This window comes from Balaenoptera borealis (genome assembly GCF_965194805.1).
Source record: "Balaenoptera borealis genome assembly, chromosome: 3".
Lineage (NCBI taxonomy): Eukaryota > Metazoa > Chordata > Mammalia > Artiodactyla > Balaenopteridae > Balaenoptera > Balaenoptera borealis.
This window is the reverse complement of record NC_138866.1, coordinates 33,947,867-33,967,893: the sequence shown is the minus strand read 5'-3', so window position 1 is coordinate 33,967,893 and position 20,027 is coordinate 33,947,867. Positions and strand designations below refer to the sequence as shown.

Here is a 20,027-nt window from a genome sequence, read left to right as displayed (position 1 = left end):
TATGATAAAATACATCCAGACAACAAATGGATAGGTCTCGGGAGGAGAACATCCATCAGCAAAATACCCATCACACCACTTTCAGAGATTTTTCTTCCAAAATTGCAACTTAAGGACTCAGATCTTCTCTTCTCATGCTCCATCAGTAAGATATGTAGGAAAATCGCAGACTGGAGAGTAATAAAATGCTTAGCACAGTGTAGCAGATAATACTCAACAGCCACTCCTCCTTCCTAATAGAAGTTGGAGTGAATCATGATTGGTTCCCACTCCTGCCAATGATTGGTTCAGAAATGGACCTATGACACAACTCTAGCCAATGAGATGTGAGGGGAAGTCGGCTGGAGGGGTTTCTGGAAAACTAAGTCCATCTCAAAAAAGAGATCTAAGGAAGAGAAGGCCCCTTCACCCTGAGGTTTTGATGCCTGAAAACCAACTACGTGGCCTCTGCCAAACCATGTGGAAAGCTAGGCTGAGGACAGGTAGAGTACATCAAGGGCGGAAGAGCAGTAAGATGAAAAAAGTAAAATCAACAGAGCCTCTTAAGCCCTCTAGAACCCTCCTTCGTCCTGACTTCTTGTTTTGTTAAATAATAAAGATCTTACTATTTAGGGCTGTTTTAGTTGTTTTGGGTTGTGACTGACTCATGCGTTAAGGCTGACTGACTAGATGAAATGACTGATGTGTTAAGGGCCCCCAAAATGGTATTTACTTCTTTGATTCTAAGACACATCTACAACCTTTTAACATTTCTGAAGTTGAAATGCGTTTTTCTATCAAGGTATGTTTCTTTCATGTGGCACTGTTTTCCCTTTTTTTTCCAAAAAGCTATTTAGAAGGATGACACAGGAAAAAAATCATCGATGATCTAGAATCAAGAGATTCACTAATTTACGACTGTCATTCCTTGAGCGTAGGAAGTGTTTTATTAATTTTTGTTACTGACAAGATACCCTCTTTGACCTAACTCTAGTCAAGCTCTTCTAAGTGCTGGACCTTGGTGTCCATTCTTGTTGGGCCTGCATTGTCCAACAAGTTGTAGCAAGAATCTTGCTAAGTGAGTTTAAAGAAGACTCTCACCCTTGGTATCTAAGCACCGTGGCCTGCCTTCAGCCAGAATCCTGTCAAGTCAATTTACCCAGAATCCCCCTTTACCCCTGATGTTTCCTTTTAGTAATTTTCCATCCACTGACCCCTGACCCTGCTCCTTAGCTATAAATTTCCACTGGTCCCTGCTATATTTAGAATTGAGCCCAATTCAATACTTAAGTCTCTTTTCTCCCATTGCAATAGTTTCTGAATAAAATCTGTGTTTACTGCTTTAACTACTGACCAGCTCTGGTTTTCCTTGAAGGTACCTTTCGACTTCTTTCTACATAACACATAGTTAACTGTTAGATCAGGAGTCTGAAAATTATTTGGGTCTGTGATATGTGTTTGTCTGATCCACCTTGAGCTAAGAATGTTTTTTACATTTTTTAAAGGGTTGATAAAAAGAAAGAGAGAAAAAGAAGCAGAAGAATCTGAGACAGAGACCTGAAAGCCTAAAATATTTACTATTCAACCTTTTAAAGAAAAAGTTTGCTGACCTCTGTGCTAGGAAATTATTTGTTGATTAACAAATGAAGGATGGAGAAATCTATGTGCTAGGTCTCTGATGACCCAGAAATATCTACTTTGAGCTAATTAAATGTCTAGTATCTAGTACAGTGTCTTGTACATAGTGTGAACTGAATAAGCATTATGGAAGAATAGAGAGAGATAAAATTCAGTTCTGGCCCTTACAGATTTATTAGAGGCAAGATTAACATATATAAAATACTTTTGGAGAATACTATGATTCTGACTAGAAGTGACTAAGACAGGATTAAAAGAGAGAGAGAGAAAGCCAGAAAGAGAGACATTAAAGCACACAGGAATATCCTATGAAGACTTCCAAGGAAGCAGGATTTAACTGGTGCAGAGGAGGTGGTGGTTATTGACAAATATACTTAGCTGAGAAAAGGAAGGGGGAAGGACATTCCAGGTTGGAATAAGGAAGGTAAAAACCTAGAATTCTAATAGAACTGTGAATTCAAAAACTGGGAGGAAAGAAGGGATGAAGAACAGTATACACTTAGAGGATTTGATCCATATCAGCTTTTCTATAAAGTAATCCCTGCCCAAAACTTCATTACCCCTGCATTTTTCATACTTCATTTTTCTTTCTGAAATTCTAACAGTTCAATATTCGTTTTGGGTTGAAGTTTAGCCACATGTTTTAATGAATTCCTTCATCAGATTTCTTCTCATCCTAGCTGAGATTCAGTAATTAGTAGTTTTAAATAGGAGGAAAGATAAGAAATTTTGGTACACAGAGCCCTTAAAAAGTGTTGCAGTGGAGTTTAAAGGAAGATAAGGTTACCGAGCCCTGGACATTTGCTGAGGGTAAGTGGGATATACCAGGATGAGAGAGGTGAGTACAAAAGGGAGCTGGCGTAAACACAAACTTCTATTTAAAAATTTTGCCTAAGCAAGCCCCCCGCAATGAGGAGACATCATAGTATAGTGGGAAAAAAATGGTTTCAGAGTCAGACAGCCCTGGGTTTGAAGCCCCGGTATGCCATTTACTAGCTTTATCACTTCGGATAAGTTATTACTCTTTCTGAGTCTTGGTTTTCTTCTAAGGTTGAAATGAGGCATTCAGTAAAGCAGTTGGCACTCAGTGGGCATTTAATAAATACCTGTTCCCTCCTCCTCACATGACTACCTGACCAGAGCTCAGGCTAGTATTGATATTCAACTATTTTATATACTAAATCTTTCTGGGGGAAGGAGGAAGGACTGTCTTGGCAACTTAACCATTTTGACTGACTTATGAACAAACTTTTAAATACAATTTGGTACAAATTAGGGCATATATTTTGCATATATCTATACTACTAAATTACCATGCTCTGAAATATGCTCTGATGGCAAAAAGAGCAAATGGATGCAGTATTGAAAACAATACCCAAATTACAGAAATAAATAGCCTTGCTGTATTTCAGCTCTGGTCAGACCACTCCTGAAATAATATAGTCCACTCAGGACACTAAATATGAAACTAAATTCATCCTGAAAAGGGCAATTAGGATGATTCCTTTTATTTTAGGGCTGTCACAATGCTACTACATAAGACCCTCACAATGCTGTGAAGTTGGTGTGGCAGATATTAATTCCATTTTAGAGATGTGAAAACTGAGGCTCAGAAAATAGGAATGAGTCTGGAAATTGAGCACAGAAACCACTCCTCTCCGTAATTTCACAATTCTTTAGAAAATACTTGAAGTTGGGGAAGGGATTGGGGGGGGTGGTTTAGATTGCCTTGAAAAAGAGAGATTGGGAAGAACTATCAAACAATTAACTTGCACACAATTCTTGTGATTTATGGAGGCAAAGACAGTTTCTAGAAGATTGTAAAAGGTATTGTTAGCAGTGATTCCTCTGAGGGTGAAAGTTATGGATGAGGACGATATACTTAGTTCTCTGAACTCTTGGAACTGAATTACTATGAGCATGTACTACAGAGAGCACATGGAAGTTAAAGTTTTAGGCTGTCCTGCAAGGACTAGATGTATGCTGGGTGGAACCACGGAGCAGAGCAGCGACCCAGGAGGGGGATAAAGTACAGGAGCACAAACGTCACTAAACGTAAGGAAGAGAGCTGTCCAGCAGCGGAATGGCGTCCCCAGAACCAGCGAGTTTCCGCCCTCCAGGCCCTACGACCGCAGGAAGGTCCGGCGAGAGGTCTGGGCTCGACCCTAAGGCCCCATTGACCCTTCCAAACCCGAGCCCCCAACTCCGAACGCGGGAAGAGGCCGGCCGGCCTTACCTCGCAGAGAGTGAAGAGTCCGTAGGCCGCTAGCCACACGGTGCAGGTGACAGCGGTGAGCGAGCGCAAGGTGATCCGAGGGCAGCTGAGGCAGAACTCCAGGCAGGAAGGGGAGTAGCAGCGGCGCTGCAGGGCCAGGCGGCCGCCACAAATATCTGAGAAGCTCTGCTCGTCCTCCATGGCCGCCTCGCCCACACCAAGCCGGGCCGCGCCGCTCTAGCGCGCCCTCCAGCGTCCTCTCGCCGGCTCTGGGGTTGGCCCCGCCCCGCCCCAGGCTGCGCGCAGCCGCAGTTCCGCGCCGACAGCAGCCAAGGCTCTCAGGGTTTTCCACGCCCGGACCCCCAGAGATTCGTAGCGGGAGGGGCCAACGTCTGAGCGGACAGATTAAAACCGCTATTAACGTGCTTTCGCCCGACAAACTGAGTTTTATTTCCAGGCCAGAGTACGCCCCAAGGAGGCAGTCCGCTGGTATTCGTTCATTTCACTCATTCATTCATTCATTCCTTCATTCCGGTGCCAGGTAGTTTTAAGTGCTGAAGGTACACAGGTGAACAGTATTGACAAGGTCCCTGCCTTCAAGCAGCTTCCTTCCTATTCAGAGAAGCAATATGGAAATAATTTCAGAGAGTGCTGTTGGCAATAATATGGCCTGCAGGGGCTGCTTGGGGACTTTCAATGGGCAAGTAAGGAAAGTCTCTGGGGAAAGACATCAGAGCTCCAAGGATAAGGAGCCAAGACTGGTCTCTGGATGCTCTGGAGGAGGAAATTGCCGGGAAGGAGGACCAGGAAAGACAAAGCCCCCGAGGCTGGAACAAGGTTGGCTTATTGGAGGAATCAAAAGGTCAGAGAGGCTGACGCATGGGGAATGCAGTTGGAAGTTGGGGAGGGAGGTAGGGGCCAGATCCAGGAGGGTCTTGTAGGGCCCGTAGGGAGTTTGGATTTCACTGCCTCGTTTTCTCTCCCAGACCACTGTGCGGAGCACTGAGAAGGCAGACAAGTCCTGGCTGGAGGGTTAGCAAGAGGGGAAGATGCAGAAGGTATGGATAATAAAATTACTAAACTCATGACTAATAGTGACCCGTGGGTTCCCCCCTTTTTTTTTACGTGGGATGTGGCCCAAGAGTGCCTGTGTGGCCCGTTAAAAGAGTTATGTTGCTTCAGCCCTGAGGCAGCATCGTGTATTAAAGAATTTGTGTATAAAGATAAATGGCATAAAGGCCTCACCAACTTTGTGTCCCGATGAAAGTCAGGTTTAGTTTCTCCATCTTCATCCAGGATTTTGTTTTCCTTTTTTACTTTTCCTAAAGGATTTTCTTCAAGCATTGTTTTGTTTTTCCAATTTTATTTTTATACCCTGAATCTTACCAAGCAATACACCCCTTTTTGTTTTTGTAAATATCATGCAAAAGTGATGTTTGCTTATTGTGGAAAATTTGAAAAATACAGAAAAGAAGAAAATTTTTAAACCACCTGTATTTCCACTACTCCACGATAAACAGGGTCGATGTTTTGGGGAAACCACCAGGCCTGGAGTTCTTAACTTGCACTTCACAGATAAAATCAGAATTTCATCTTTAGTTTCATTAACTTATAATTGAAATTTAACATTTCTTTTGCTTATGAATTAGGCAACAAACCAATTAGTATTAGCAATACTTGTGATTTTTGTCACCGACAGAAACCACAGATATCTTTATCTCACAATAATTATCTCAAAATGTCATTTCCACTCATCACTACTTCAAAATTGCAGTAATTATTCGACCAACTACTAGATCTTCTTATTTAATGTGTCAATAGAGACACCTATTACCGTAAGACATTTTTTAAATATTTTGATAACAGTACTTTAATTCAGTTGGTTTTCTTTGAAATCCTATGTATTTTATTCATTTAAAAACATTATTGTGATAAGGGGTCCATTAGGTTTACCAGACTTACAGAGGATCTGTGGCACCAAAAAAAGTTAAGAACCTGTGCAGGCTCAGAAGTTTCACAACTCTAGAGTCATAGAAAGAAAAAAAGACACCTAAATATATTTAAAGTACTTAATTTTTTGAATATTAAATTATTGTATTAAATACCACATTCTAGGGATAAAGAGTGTGGTAATATAATTCTGAAGTCTTTATAATCACTTTGCTCTGTCAGATCACAGTGTCATCGTAACTCGATTACACAGTTTGGCATCCCAGTAGAAATTGAAATCTATGTATTTGCTATTTACTTAGATGCCGCCTGGGATATGAAGCAAAAAGTTCTCATGCCCATGACCCTGTAAACACAGCAAGGAGTGATTCTTTCATCTCTCAATGTTGGACTTCAAAGTATTCACAAGCCTCAAAAATTCGGTGGAATGTAACAGCAAGGAAGGGCAGGCTGATGAAAAGAACTTAGACTTAGCAATTGGCAAGTTTCTCCGAGGAGGTTTAATATCTTTTTGCAGGGTCATTAAAGGAGTCTCACAGCTAATTCCCTCATGAATTCAGTTGTGGAGAAGCAGAGAAAGGAAGCATGAGAAACATGTACTCTGTATTTGTCAAGGCAGGCTAACTGCTACTAAAAAAATGTCAGTGGCATAACACAATAAATGTTTGTTTATTGTCTGTCTACAGTTCCATTTAGGTGCTTGTGGTCAGATGACCCATCATTTCTGCCAAGTGGTGATTCAGAGACCCAGGCTCCTTCCATTTAGTGGCTTCACAATGCCTTGGGGCCTCCTCAGGGTCCCCTCCATTGGATCCTCTACATCTGGCTAACAGATGAGGGGCAAGCATGGAGGATCATGCATGGGAGGGTTTTAAGGCCAAGTCTTCAACCCACATTCCATTGGCCAGAACTCATAAACATGGCTGTACCTAACTTCAAAGGAGGCCAGGAAACATGGTCTATCAGTATGCCCAGTGGGGAAAGAAAAATGATTTGGTGAACAACTGGGCATACACTTTCCAAAGAGTTGTGACTACAGAACTAGGAAATATATTTGAATGCATTGAGCATTGTGGTGGCAATATACAGGATTAATCTGACCTACTTTTGATAAAATGGGTACTTATTTCAACTGTTGAAGTTTTTCTTGGAAACTGAGTGTCTATGAATAGTAAGAAAAAAAATCTAGCCAAAGAATTCAGTTAACTTTTTATTTTTATGGCCCATGCTGGATTCTTAAAACCCTTCTATAGAGCTTTCTTTTAGTACTTACTTACACTTATAGATTGAGTAGTTTTTCTAAAAATACTGCCTTATACTGTAGTTTTTATTCTATTTACTTTTTTTATGATATAGCATTAGTGATTATTGCTACTGTGTTAACTGAGAGTAGGTCTTCTTAATTTAGGACCACTTACTTATAAAAGTAAAGGCCCATCTAAGTGAAAAGAAATTCCAAATAAATAGGGTTTTAAAAAGATAAATATTGCCAATTATACTTCAGTTTTTAAAAAGCCAACAAAAAGAACTTAAAAAGCTTGTTGCAAGTTTGTGAAACTGATCAAGAAATAATTTACTTTGCATAAAAAAGGTAAATATTAGACATTTCATCTTGTTTAGAGTTCCGTTTTGGCTTATCTATGTAGTGTGGATATACCTCTTTATGTAGCTTTTTTAGTGGTTGCTCTAGGTATTACATTATATATATGAAACTGTTTTTAAAAAAACTCAGTCTTCTCCTGTGTTTCTCCTTTATTCTCACCCTGCTACCACACTTATAACACGTCTGACACCAAATGTTGGCGGGGGTGGAGGTGGGTGGTGCGGGTCGCACACCAAGGACGATTATTCTCTGTGACACCAGCTCAGTATCCTACAATTTAACTCAATTCTGACACAGTCTACCTGGAGACAGTGTCAGATCCCACAAGTTAAGGGTTCAGTTCCGTGAGACTGCTCCCCTCTTGGCTACAAATCAGAGGTTCCCATGACCTCCTCTCCCTTGGATTCAATTATTTGCTAGAACAGCTCACAAAATTCAGGGAAACACGTTTACCAGTTTATTATCTAATAAAGGATATGATAAATGATACAGATGAATAGCCAGATGAAGAGATGTAGAGGGCAAGGTCTGGGAGGGTCCTGAGTGCAGGAGTTTCTGTCCCCGTAGAGTAGGCATGCATCAACCTCCCGGTATGGGGAGGATTCACCAATCCGGACACTCTCCCAGCGCCGTACTTTTGGAATTTTTATAGAGGCTTCATCATGTAGGCATGATCAATCATTATGTCCATTTCCAGCCACTCTTCCCTCTCTGGAGAATGGGATGGTGGGGGTAGGAGGTGAAAATCCCAGGCTTCTAATCATGTCTTGGTCTTTCTGGTGATCAGCCGCCATCCAGGATCCCACCAAGAGTCACCTCATTAGAACAGAAGACACTGCTGTCAACCAGGAAATCCCAAAGAGTTTAGGAACTTTGTGTCAGGAACCAAGTCAAAGACCAAATATTAGAACAAAAGATGCTCTTCGTGCTCTTATCACTTAAGAAATTACAAGGATTTTAGGAGCTCTGTGAAAGGAACCAGGGGCAGAGACCAATATATAAATATAAATATATATATATATATATATATTTTTTTTTTTTCTATTACCTCACAACCACTATCACAGTCTACTGGTATCAACATTTTACCAGTTCAAGTGAAGTGTAGAAAGCATTCCTCCCTCTACTCTTCCATATTTATATAATTGTCTTAATATTTCCCTCTACATTCATTGAGACCCACATCAGACAGTAGCATAATTTTCACTTCAACCATCAAATGTAACTTAGAAAACTTAAGAGGAGAAAGAAAGTCTATTGTGTTTACTCATATTTTTGTTCTTTCCATTGTTCTTCCTTCTTGATGTTCTAAGATTCCTTCTTTTAGCATTTTCTTTTTGCTCAGAGAACTTCCTTTACCCATTCTTTTAACGTAGGTCTGCTGGTGACAAATTCTTAGTTTTCCTTCATCTGAAAATTTCTTGATTTCCCCTTCATTCCTGGAGAATGTTTTCACTGGATATACAATTCTGGGTTGACAGTTTTCTTTCAGCACTTGGAAAATTGTGCCACTTCCTTGCGGCCTCCATGGTTTCTAATGGGAAATCTCTGTCACGTGAGTTATTTTTCCCCTTTAAGTAAGGTATTGTTTCTCCACCACTGCTTTCAAGATTTTTTGTCTTTAGTTTTCAGAAGTATGACTAAGATATATCTTGGCACGAATTTCTTTGGGTTAATCGTATTTTGCATTTACTCACCTTCTTGCATATGTAAGTTTATGTCTTGCCAAATTTGGGAAACTTTCAGCCATTATTTCTTCACCTTTTTTTTCTTTTCCAGCCTCACCTTCTTTCTCCTCTCTTTCTGATCAAATGACACGATTATTAGATTTTTTTGTTATAGTCCCAAGGTCCCTAAAGCTCTGTTCATTTTTTTTTTCCAGTCTGTTTTCTCTCTGTTGGTCATATTGGGTGACTTCTATCTTGAAGTTCACTGATTCTTTCCTGTGTCTTTCCATTTTGTTGTTGAGCCCACACATTGAGTTTTTAATTTTAGTTATTATATTTTTCAGTTCTAAAATGTCCATGTGGTGATTCTTGATATCTTCTATTCTTTACTGAGACCCAATTTTTTCAACTGTTTTAAATGTGTTTGTAATTGCTTGTTGAAGCATTTTTATTATGGCTACTTAAAATCCTGGTCAGATAATTCCAACAACTATGTCGTCTTGGTATTGGCATTTGTTGATTGTCTATTGTCTTTCAAGTGGAGATTTTTCTGATGAATGACTTTAGATAGAAACCTGAGCACTTTTAATATTATGAGATTTTGTGTCTTATTTAACTCTTCTGTTATAGCAGGTCTCCACTTGAGATGGGCTGGGATCTGGGACCTGGGACCCTTTACTGGAGTGCTCGAACCTGGACAAATGTCCCCTCAAGCAACAGAATACAAAGAAACTATAAGGGACTAAAAATAGCTGCATGCATGGGCAGTTGGGGCAATTATGAACAATAAGATACAGAAAAAACTCAAACCAACTGCCACTTCTAAGGTTCCAGGAGCAAAAGCTGGGTACTGTTTATGATCCCTGCACACAGCACCACCAAGAGTGTGGGCAGACCACCTAATCTACACCTCCTGCCCAACCCACCTACCTGCCCGTTCTTACCCGTTTTAAGGACCCAAGCAGCTGCTCTTGTGGAGCGAGCATGGGCACCTGACTCTTGTTTTCACTCCCTCCTGCTGCAGCATGAGCCCCAATAAAGCCTTGCCTGGAATTCTTATCTGGTCTCTTCTCAATATCTATTGATTAAAGAGTCCAGCGGCCCAGGTTGGTAGCACACTGATGCTGCTCGAGCAGAGGAAGAGGGGCACCACCACATTACTAGGTAGGGGCAGAGTCCAAGTTCCCCACTTGGCCTCCATTGACACCTGGTGGGGAGGCGTTCCTTGTAACTTCTGGGTGGCTGTGGAAGTCCAGGCTTCCCACATGTTCTCCACTGACACCACAGGGTGGCACTAGGGGAAGCTATTACCACTCAGCCTTCTCTGATGTCGCCCCAGCAGCAGGGTGGGGCTCCTAGGACTTTACAGCCTGGCGAAGGTGAAAGTCTAGATTACCCACCTTGGCCTGTGGCACGGATGATGATGGGGCTGCAGTTTTTTCTGTAGTGTTTAGCTGGAGTAAAGTAGTTATTGTCTAAAAGTTTTCTGTGTTGCTAGGCTGCTCTTTATTTTGTCTTTTGGCTAAAGAGCGCAGGTTTCTGTAGGGCATTTCTTCAATTCCCTACAGAGGTTTCTGTAGGCCATCTTCTCCAGCATGCAGTCTGGGACATACGAGGGAAAAAGAAAACCCAGGGAACTCACCACTGTGTCCTTCTAGGGTCCCTAGCCCAGTCAGCCTGCTTCTCTCCATCTTTCAGAGTCTTCTTTTGTTTGTTTCATATAAAATGTCCAAGGATTTTAGCTGTTCTTAGGGAAAGGTATGTCTACCCTGTGGACAAAGAATGTCACCTGCCATTTCAGTAAACAAAGGATGTTGAGGCCATCAAGACATCAGTCACTGGGCTTCCCTGGTGGCGCAGTGGTTAAGAATCCACCTGCCAACACCGGGGACACAGGTTTGAGCCCTGGTCCGGGAAGATCCCACATGCCATGGAGCAACTAAGCCCGTGAGCCACAACTACTGAGCCTGCATGCCACAACTACTGAAGCCCTCACGCCTAGAGCCCGTGCTCTGCAACAAGACAAACCACCGCAATGAGAAGCCCATGCACCACAACGAAGAGTAGCCCCCGCTCGCCACAACTGGAGGAAGCCCACGTGCAGCAACGAAGACTTAATGCAGCCAAAAATAAATAAATTAAATAAATTAATTTTTTTTAAAAAGACATCAGTCACTGCAGCTATGCCCCCAGTGGTGCACAGAGGGGAATTCAGGATGGTGAAAAACTAGGGTACTGGCCCTAGGTAGTTAAGGTGCATATCAAAGGAATAATTTCATTAAGCCCAGACTCTTGCATCTTCCCATACATAGAAAAGTGCTAAATTCATTAACTTGAGATGCCTGGTGTTTCCTTAATTAGCAGTAATCTTTTTGTGTTCCGACTACTTTGGTTTTTTTGTTTTTGTTTGTTTGTTGCAAAAACTCCTATATATCCTGGCTCCTCCCTCACCTCTTTGGAGCAGTCCCTCAGAGCTTCTGAGACGCTGTCTCTCAGGCTGAAGTCTTTAGTAAGCCAGCAAATAAAACATAATTCTCAACTTTTGGGTTGTGCATTTTTTTTCAGTAGATAACCCCATCTTTCAGAAGCACAGTTTTCCTTATCTGTCCATATAAAACAATTTTTTATTGAGGTGTTATCATCCATGCAGTAAAATATAGTCTATGCCTTACTTTTTCATATTCTTAAATGGTGTCTTTTGATGAACAGAGGTTTTAATTGTAATGAAGTCTAAGTTAGCAGTATTTTCCTTTATGGTTAGTGCTGTTTTATGTTTTGTTTAAGAAACTTTGCCTGCCTCAAGTTCATGAAAATATTCCTTTTTTTTCCCTAGAAGCTTTATTGTTTTACCTTTCATATTTATGCCTATGATCCATTTTTAATTACTTTCTGTTTAATATGAGATAAGGGTCAAGGCTCTTTTTTTTTCCCCTGCAACATTTGTCAAAAAGAACATCTTTTCTCCACTGATGGCAGTGGTGCCTTTTTTGTAAATTAGGTGACTACATCTGCATCAGTCTGTTTCCAGACTCTGTTATGTTCTGTTGTTCTCTTTTGTCTTTCCTTGTGCCAACATCAACCTGTCTTTATAGTAGGTTTTGATTTCTCATAGTGTTAAGTCTTCTGGCTTTGATATTTTACTTCAAGACTGTGTTGGCTGTTCTAGGTTCTTTGTATTTTCACCAGAAATCCTGCTTGGGTTGCATTGAGTCTGTCAATAAATTTAGGGAGAATTGACTTTTTTTTTTTTTAAACTGAGGTATAGTTGATTTACAATATGTAAGTTTCAGGTGTACAACTTAGTGATTCACAGTGTTTCAAGATTATACTCCATTTATAGTTATTATAAAGTATTGCCTATATTCCCTGTGCTGTACAACATATCCTTGTAGCTTATTTATTTTTAACATCTTATTTATGTTGTCTTCTAGCCCATGACCTGGTATATGTCTCCATTTATTTAGGTCTTCTCTAGTTTCTCTCAGCAATCTTCTTGTGCATCTTTCATTACACTTATTTCTAGGTATTTGGTGTTTTTTTGATACTCTTATAAATAATATATATTTTTAAAACTTTATTACCTGTCCATTTTTAATTAGATATGTTTATTATTTTCCCAACGTCAAACTGAAATTTTATGAAAGAAAATACACCCATAATCGTGTCACCTAAACAAATCTTCATTTCCCAAGCATTTGAGTCCTTTTGTTTTAATGTTTTTAATTGTTGAAAAGATGATGCAGTACAGAAAATTTGTGGGGACTTCCCTGGTGGTCCAGTGGTTAAGAATCTGCCTTCCAATGCAGGGGACGCAGGTTCGATCCCTTGTCGGGGAACTAAGATCCCACATGCCGTGGGGCAACTAAGCCCGTGTGCCACAACTACTGAGCCTGTACGCTCTGGAGCCCATGCACCACAACTAGAGAGCCTGTGCACTGCAACTACTGAGCCTGCGTGCTCTGGAGCCCATGCGTCAAAACTAGAGAAGCCTGCGTGCCACAACGAAGAGCCCACGTGCCGCAACGAAAGATCCCCCATGCTGCACCGAAGATCCCACGTGCCGCAACTAAGACCCAATGCAGCCAAATAAATAAATAAATATTTTTTAAAAAAGAAAAGAAAATGTGAATGAGAAAAAAATTACACAAATCTTAAAGACCTTTCAGTTTTACATATTACTTTTCCATCATTCTCTTAGTTTCTTTTAAAAATTATTGTAGTGATAGTATATACACCATTTTGTAATGTTAAAATATAAACTGAGGCATTTAAAAAATGTTAAGAGTTTATTTGAGAAAAAATCAATTCAAATTGGGCAGCACCAAGCCAGAAGTGGGTAAGAGCTCTCATTCCACTGACAGGAGCTAGGGGAAAGACTTTTATAGAGAAAAGGTGGAAGCAAAGCAAGGAAATCATCTGATTAGCATAAGGTTGCAGTATTTGGAAAGCCTGATTGGCCGTTTGTGATTGGTTGCCCTTAAGTTTAGATTTCTTAACTTTGAGGCATTTATAGGTTTTGGTTTGCTTATGTAGGCAGAGAAGGTATTAGAATCACCTCAGTGTAATTAATTTAACAATAATTAAAAATTAATGTTTTGGCAGACATTTTCCATATTTCTATAGATTTTATAAATACATTTGAAATGGCTACATAGTGTATATGTATAGCTGATTCACTTTGTTATACAGCAGAAGCTAACACACCATTGTAAAGCAATTATACTCCAATAAAGATGTTAAAAAAAAAAAGAAAAAGAAAAAGCTACATAGTGTTCCAGCCTGTTAATCTACCATAATTTACTTCATATCACCCTCTTGTTTTTCTACCCAGTGAAAATGGCTAGTAACTATTTCATATAAGGAAGAATGACAGTGGAAAAAATAGACAACTAGAGAAGAAAGGAAAAATAGACACGTAGAAATAGAAGGAAACCTAAAGAAACAGATATAGCACAGAAAGCAGAGGGTTTTCTTCTCGGAGTCATATCCCCATCTTGTGCCATTTTAGGATAGTAAAGCTTAATGTTTTCAATTTAAATCAACGAACCACCTGGCTTTTTTGTGGGAGGTTTCTCTGCCCTTGAAATATCAAGAGACTTTATATCCTTGTACACTAAAGTTTTTCTTAATGGAATAAACCAAACGTGGGAAAGTTTAGTTAAAATGATGGATCTAGTTTGATGGACATAGGCTTGAGAAACAGGTTCAGTTAGATCATTATATTCTCAGCTCAGTTTCAAGTGATGGGTAGCAACAACTTCTTTAAGTGATTTTGATGAAGCCACACTGTGTAGCCTAGGAAATAAGTTACCTTCATGTGAATATGATTCTGCAGATTTAAAATGAAAAGTTAAAGAAGGCTGGTTAAAGAAAGCCTTACCATTCAAAGTGTGGTAGGTAGACCAGCAGCATGGGCATCACCTAGGAGCTTGTGAGAAATGCAGATTCTTGGGTCTCACAGCAGACCTACTGAGCTTAACAAGATTCTCAGGTGATTTGCTTGCACATTAAAGTCTGAGAAGCACTGAAAGATCTAACTCTTCATACTGCATTCTCTACCCTGACTGCATATTAGAGCCACCTGGGGAGGTTTTAAAACTGTTGCCTGGGTCCATCCCTGATAAATAATGGGTGGTAGGGGAGGGAGGATATGGACTTGAGCGTTTCTTAAAAAAGTCCCTAGGTTCCTTTTAACAGCTGCCAGGGTTGAAAACTGTTGGAAGGAAACCTTTTCCTCTGTCATTTTAGGTTCAAGTGAGTGGGGGCTTGCGAATTAACTGACAACAGATTAACAGGAGAAAAGGAAGTTGCTCAGTGATGAGTAACTCGCTGAATAGCCAGAGTAAAGCTATATACACCAGCTTAACAAAAGGAGAGGGGGTTAGGGCTTCATGCTTCAAAGTATGGAAAGTTCTGTTGGGCTTTTTGACGCTAATAGGCAGCTGGTTCCCTTTATGGTGTTAAAAGTCAGTCATTTCCCAATCAGGAAAATCCCTCAGTGGGGTGGGCTGGAGGGAGTCAATGGCAGCTGTATTTTCAGGAGGCTCTGCTTGAGTTTCTTTTTTTTTTTTTTTTTAATGTTCTTTTTATGGCTGATAATCAGATATTATTAGTTTAAAGTAATTTTCATACTACCTTGGTGGGCTATTCATCCTTTCAGAACTATTACTCTAGTACCACCATTCTATTACTCTAGTACCACCATGCTCCTCCTCACCCAGGCTTAAAATCTCTCCTGTTTCCCTCCCTAATCTGTAGCTAAGTACCATCTATTCCAGTTGCGCAGTACTTTTAACATCTGTCCCTCATCTCCCTGACTGCACTAGTTAAACGAAGTTCTCCCCCATATATACTCTCTACCACATTACCTTATTTTTCACACATATTTCATCTATCACGCATATCAGTACCTACAATTCTCTGTCTCAAGGAGAGCTTGGATTCTAACACTGTACCCCCAGATCCTAAAACACTATCTGACAAATAGTGGGCGCTCAAATATTTATTGACTCTCTCCCTCCACTTCCATCACTCAAGTTCATGCCTCTTAGCTGAAATCACTATTCTCACCATTCCCCAGACACCCTACAGATTCCTCCTGGAAAATCCTTAAGGCTTGGCTTGAACGCCAATTCCATGAAATCTTCCCTGTCCCATATAAGAGTGGTAATTCCATCCTCAGAACTTTCAGAGCATAAAGAGACATGACTTCTTTTAAAAGACACTTACGATAAACAAGGTCCTCCTGGATAGCACAGGGAACTGTATTCAATATCTTGTAATAACCTATAATGGAAAAGAATATGAAAAAGAATACATATATATAACTGAATCACTTTGCTGCACACCAGAAACTAACACAATATTGTAAATTAATTATACTTCAATTTTAAAAGACACATGTCATTTAATATCTATTTATTCAATACAAATTTATTGAACACCCCTCATGTAGCAGGCACTGTGTTAAATGATAGTAAGGCACCATTCAGGCTCTCAACAAGCTGCTCTCCAGGAGAAAGAGATAATCCTCTAAATAGGCAATTATAAGTCAGAGGATTAAGTGAACCATGGGAGGGGTAATTAATACCCTTGATCTGACTTGGTTTTGGATTCTGCTTTTGACCACTTACTCTGTGACCTTGAGCAAATGACTTAGCCTTACCAGGTCTTGGTTACCATATTGTAAATGGAGATAATACCAGTGCCTACCTCACTGCCTTGTGATGAGAATTTAATTAACACTTGCAAAGTGTTGAGCAGGTATCTAGTATACAGTAATCATTTAGTAATGTTAGCAAGTACTATTATGACTAACTCAGCTTTGGAGGGTCTGGAGAGGCTTCTCTGAAGAAGTGACTTCAAAATGAAAACCTGAAGAATGAGAAGAAATTAAGTAAGGGAAGGGAGGGAGGGAGAAGGACATAAGGTCCCCAATAGAAGGAAGAGTGAAGTGCAAAGGGCTCGAAGCTCGTTTTCAGTTTGGAACCTGAACAAAGGACAAAGTGTTCTGGTGTCTTAGGCAGCCCCAGCCTCTGCTGGCACTAAAAGAGATTTCACACCTAAATTTCATTTGGGGGCTTCCCTGGTGGTGCAATGGTTAAGAATCCGACTGCTAATGCAGGGGGCACGGGTTCGAGCCCTGGTCCAGGAAGATCCCACATGCTGCGGAGCAACTAAGCCCGTGCACCACAACTACTGAGCCTTTGCTCTAGAGCCTGAGAGCCACAACTACTGAAGCCCACGTGCCTAGAGCCCATGCTCCACAAGAAGAGAAGCCACCGCAATGAGAAGCCCATGCACCGCAATGAAGAGTTGCCCCTGCTCACCACAGCTAGAGAAAGCCCGCGCGCAGCAACAAAGACCCAATGCAGCCAAAAATAAATAAATAAATAAATATTTTTTTTAAAAAAATTTCATTTGGCCCTTGATGGCAGCCATTGGTCTGCTTTCACTTCTCCATCACTGATCAGGGCCCCAGATAAAAACCCCTCTGTGTTGTGGTGGTGGTGGTAGGGGTAGGCGGAGTGATGAGTATGTGAGGGGCTCAGGCACCTGCCTCCACACAGAGCTGCTGGTTGGGCAGGCAATGAAACCAGTCATTTACTCTTATGCCCCCTCCTCTAGTCCCTTCACTCCCGCCTTTCTACTGAACCCAGGAATCCCCATTGCATGGTAAACAGACTCTTAAGTTTTACCCTCCATAGAACTCATCCTTTGCTTCCTTACTTTAACCGTATTCTAGGGTTATTATGTTAATTCTCTCAGCTCCAGGATGGAAACATGAGAAAGAAGGGACCACATTTTCCCAACTCCCTAATGCAGATTCAGGACCATTAACCATCTGCCTTTGTGTAAAAAAGTCTTCTTCTGAAGTTTATGCTCTTCAACGCTGCCCCTGAGACCTGACCCACCACATACCAGTCTGACCCAAGTCACCGTGCTTCCTCTGCTCTGCACGTTTGGGCTATACGGGCATTCTTGTTCTTCCTCTGACCCACAAGCAGGTTTCAACTTCAGGGTTTTTGATCTTGCTGTTCCCGTAAGCCTCAAAGGCTCTTTTCCTAGAACTTGTTATGGAAGCTCCTTCTTATCATTCAGGTCTTTGGCTCAAATGTCAGTTTGGAGAGGCCTTTCTTGACACCCCTCTCTAAAACATCACGTCTTGTCCCATTACCCTGCATAATTTTCTCCATAGCATTTACTGCCATCTGAAATTATGTATCTACTTGACTGTTTTCCCCACTAGAATGTAAGTACTGGGAGTGATGAGATATTATCTGTCTTCATCTTTTCCAGCAGCACATAGAACAATGTTTTGCACGTTAAATATTGACAATAAATGAATGAATGAATATCTTAAATTAAGAGGCTCTAAACTTTAGTCGAAAGGTGTGGTCAATGAGCTCAGCCCTTTAGTATGTAAAAGCAGAAGTCCCAAATGAAATCTTTGGGAATGTCCACTTACATATCAGAGCCATAGACTAAGGACCATGAGTAAGGGCTTCATAAGAATCTGGAAGGTTTGTTTATTATTTACCAAGCTCCTGCTATGTGCCAAGCACTGTACTCAGGAAAGGACCAAACGATGAACAGAAAAAGTCATGGTTCCTGCCTTTGAGAATTTGCAATTTAGTCCTTTCTGGGTTCCCTTGGATTTGCAGTAAACAGTGGTGTGCTGGAAACTGCTTTTAGCCACCTGCAAAACCCTACTGTTAAATTTTCAGGAATTTTGCAAACCAGTTGTTAAACACTGCCATCATTAAAAGTCAAATTATATAAACTTACAAGTAAATTATGTTAAAAACAAAGATAATATACACTCAAAACTTTATGCCTAATTATTTTACTGTATCTTACTATTTTTTATGCTCTTGAGGTTATTTATGTTGATTGTATATGCATGGTGGAAATATTATATAGTGAGCACCTTTTCCCAGCTCCATGTTCAGTGACATCACTATGGTAGCTTGAAATGGTAGCTGTGGGGGAGTATTTACCCCAGGGAGCTCGCCCAACACCATAATCAGGTCTTATCTACTCACCACCCTCACCCCCAACACACACTCCCAGCAACCTATCAAGGGATAGAGTATGTGTTGGCAGCCACTGAATTAAAGAGACAGAATCTCTAGGTCGTCCTATAAAGGAAGAAGAAAAACAGAATCAGCTGGTTTGGACCTGAGGAAGGGTCCTAGAACTATGCTATAATAAGAGTACTACAAGTTTTAAAGTAAATTTCTAAAACTTAATTCATTCTTTTATGTAATCTCAGAATATTATCTTTAATAACTTAAAAAATAAATTTATTTATTTTAGTTTTGGCTGCGTTGGGTCTTCGTTGCTGCGGGCGGGCTTTCTCTAGTTGCGGTGAGCGGAGGCTACTCTTCTTTGCGGTGCGGGGGCTACTCCTCTTTGCAGTGCGCGGGCTTTTCATTGCGGTGGCTTCTCTTGTTGCGGAGCACGGGCTTCAGTAGTTGTGGCACGCAGACTCAGTAGCTGTGGCTCGCGGGTTCTAGAGCACAGGCTCAGTAGTTGTGGCGCACGGGCTTAGTTGCTCCGCGACACGTGGGATCTTCCCGGACCAGGGCTCGAACCCGTGTCTCCTGCATTGGCAGGCAGATTCTTAACCGCTGCGCCACCAGGGAAGCACCTAAAAATTTATTTTTGGAAGGACTAACGTCCAGATTCCTGCAAGCCATTCCTGCAAGACACTAGTCATGGATAAGAACTTGGAATCTAGAGTCACATAGCTCTACCAACTAACAAGTTACCTGACTTTGGAAAAGTAAATTATCTTCTCTGATCCTGTAATCTCGTCTTTAAAATAGTCCCTACTTTATGGAATTGTTAGAGGGCTAAAAGTTCTTAGAACTTTAGTTGGTTATTGTTATTAAAATATTATTATTATTAAAACTTTAAGCAGTTACTTTCAGCTCTTTAGCCTCGCTAAAATTTAGTAGTCCAGATATGTTGCTATGTTTGGTTTTTAATAACCAGTGCTCCAGTTATTCAGGTAAAGAATTTAAAACTCCTAGAAGGTACTTTGTAAATCCTAACCTTCCCATCTAAAATAGGTGGCTTACTATTAACATGCCCGGCCGGGAGAGCTCTAATCTACGTTTGATCTCCTAGCCTTCAACGCCCAAAGGTGGGATAAGCACGTTTCCTGGACCTTGAGCTCTGATACGAAACGGAGCCGAGGGACGCCAGCTTGGTCTCCGCAAGGCACTCACGTGGGGTTGGGCCAAGCCCAGCCCAGCCAGCCGTTCCGTAAAATAGGCATCTGCCTGGCGTGCCTCTGTGTGAAGACAGCCACCATCCGCGAGCCTACGTGTCCGTTCGCTTGTTCCGCTGAGTTCGCGAATTTTGCGGGAGCCGACCGCTTCCCGCCAAGGGACACACCTGTCCGTGACCGCACTCTTATTGGCCGGGCCCGGATCTTGGCCCTGTGGCGTCAGCGGCAGGGGCTTGT

The 20,027-nt window shown here is 41.1% G+C and overlaps 1 protein-coding gene and 1 long non-coding RNA gene across 7 annotated transcripts in view; both read right to left on the bottom strand.

The window, feature by feature from the left end:
* The window catches only part of PIGH (phosphatidylinositol glycan anchor biosynthesis class H), a 12,629-nt gene extending 8,185 nt beyond the window's left edge, over positions 1-4,444 (bottom strand). Inside the window, exon 1 of one of the 5 annotated variants that reach the window (XM_082386755.1) lies at positions 3,854-4,444. In XM_082386755.1, coding sequence (XP_082242881.1) covers positions 3,854-4,033 — 180 coding nt within the window. In that variant the 5' untranslated portion in view covers positions 4,034-4,444. The remainder of the gene's footprint in view (positions 1-3,853) is intronic. The other 4 variants (XM_082386756.1, XM_082386758.1, XM_082386759.1 and 1 more) reach the window with 4 other exon arrangements.
* A 3,375-nt stretch (positions 4,445-7,819) lies between these two features.
* The window catches only part of LOC309626207, a 37,110-nt gene continuing 24,902 nt past the window's right edge, over positions 7,820-20,027 (bottom strand). Inside the window, exons 2-3 of one of the 2 annotated variants that reach the window (XR_014243022.1) lie at positions 14,433-15,838; positions 7,820-10,821 (exon numbers count right to left, since the gene is read on the bottom strand). This is a non-coding gene — a long non-coding RNA (uncharacterized lncRNA). The remainder of the gene's footprint in view (positions 10,822-14,432; positions 15,839-20,027) is intronic. The other variant, XR_014243023.1, reaches the window with a different exon arrangement.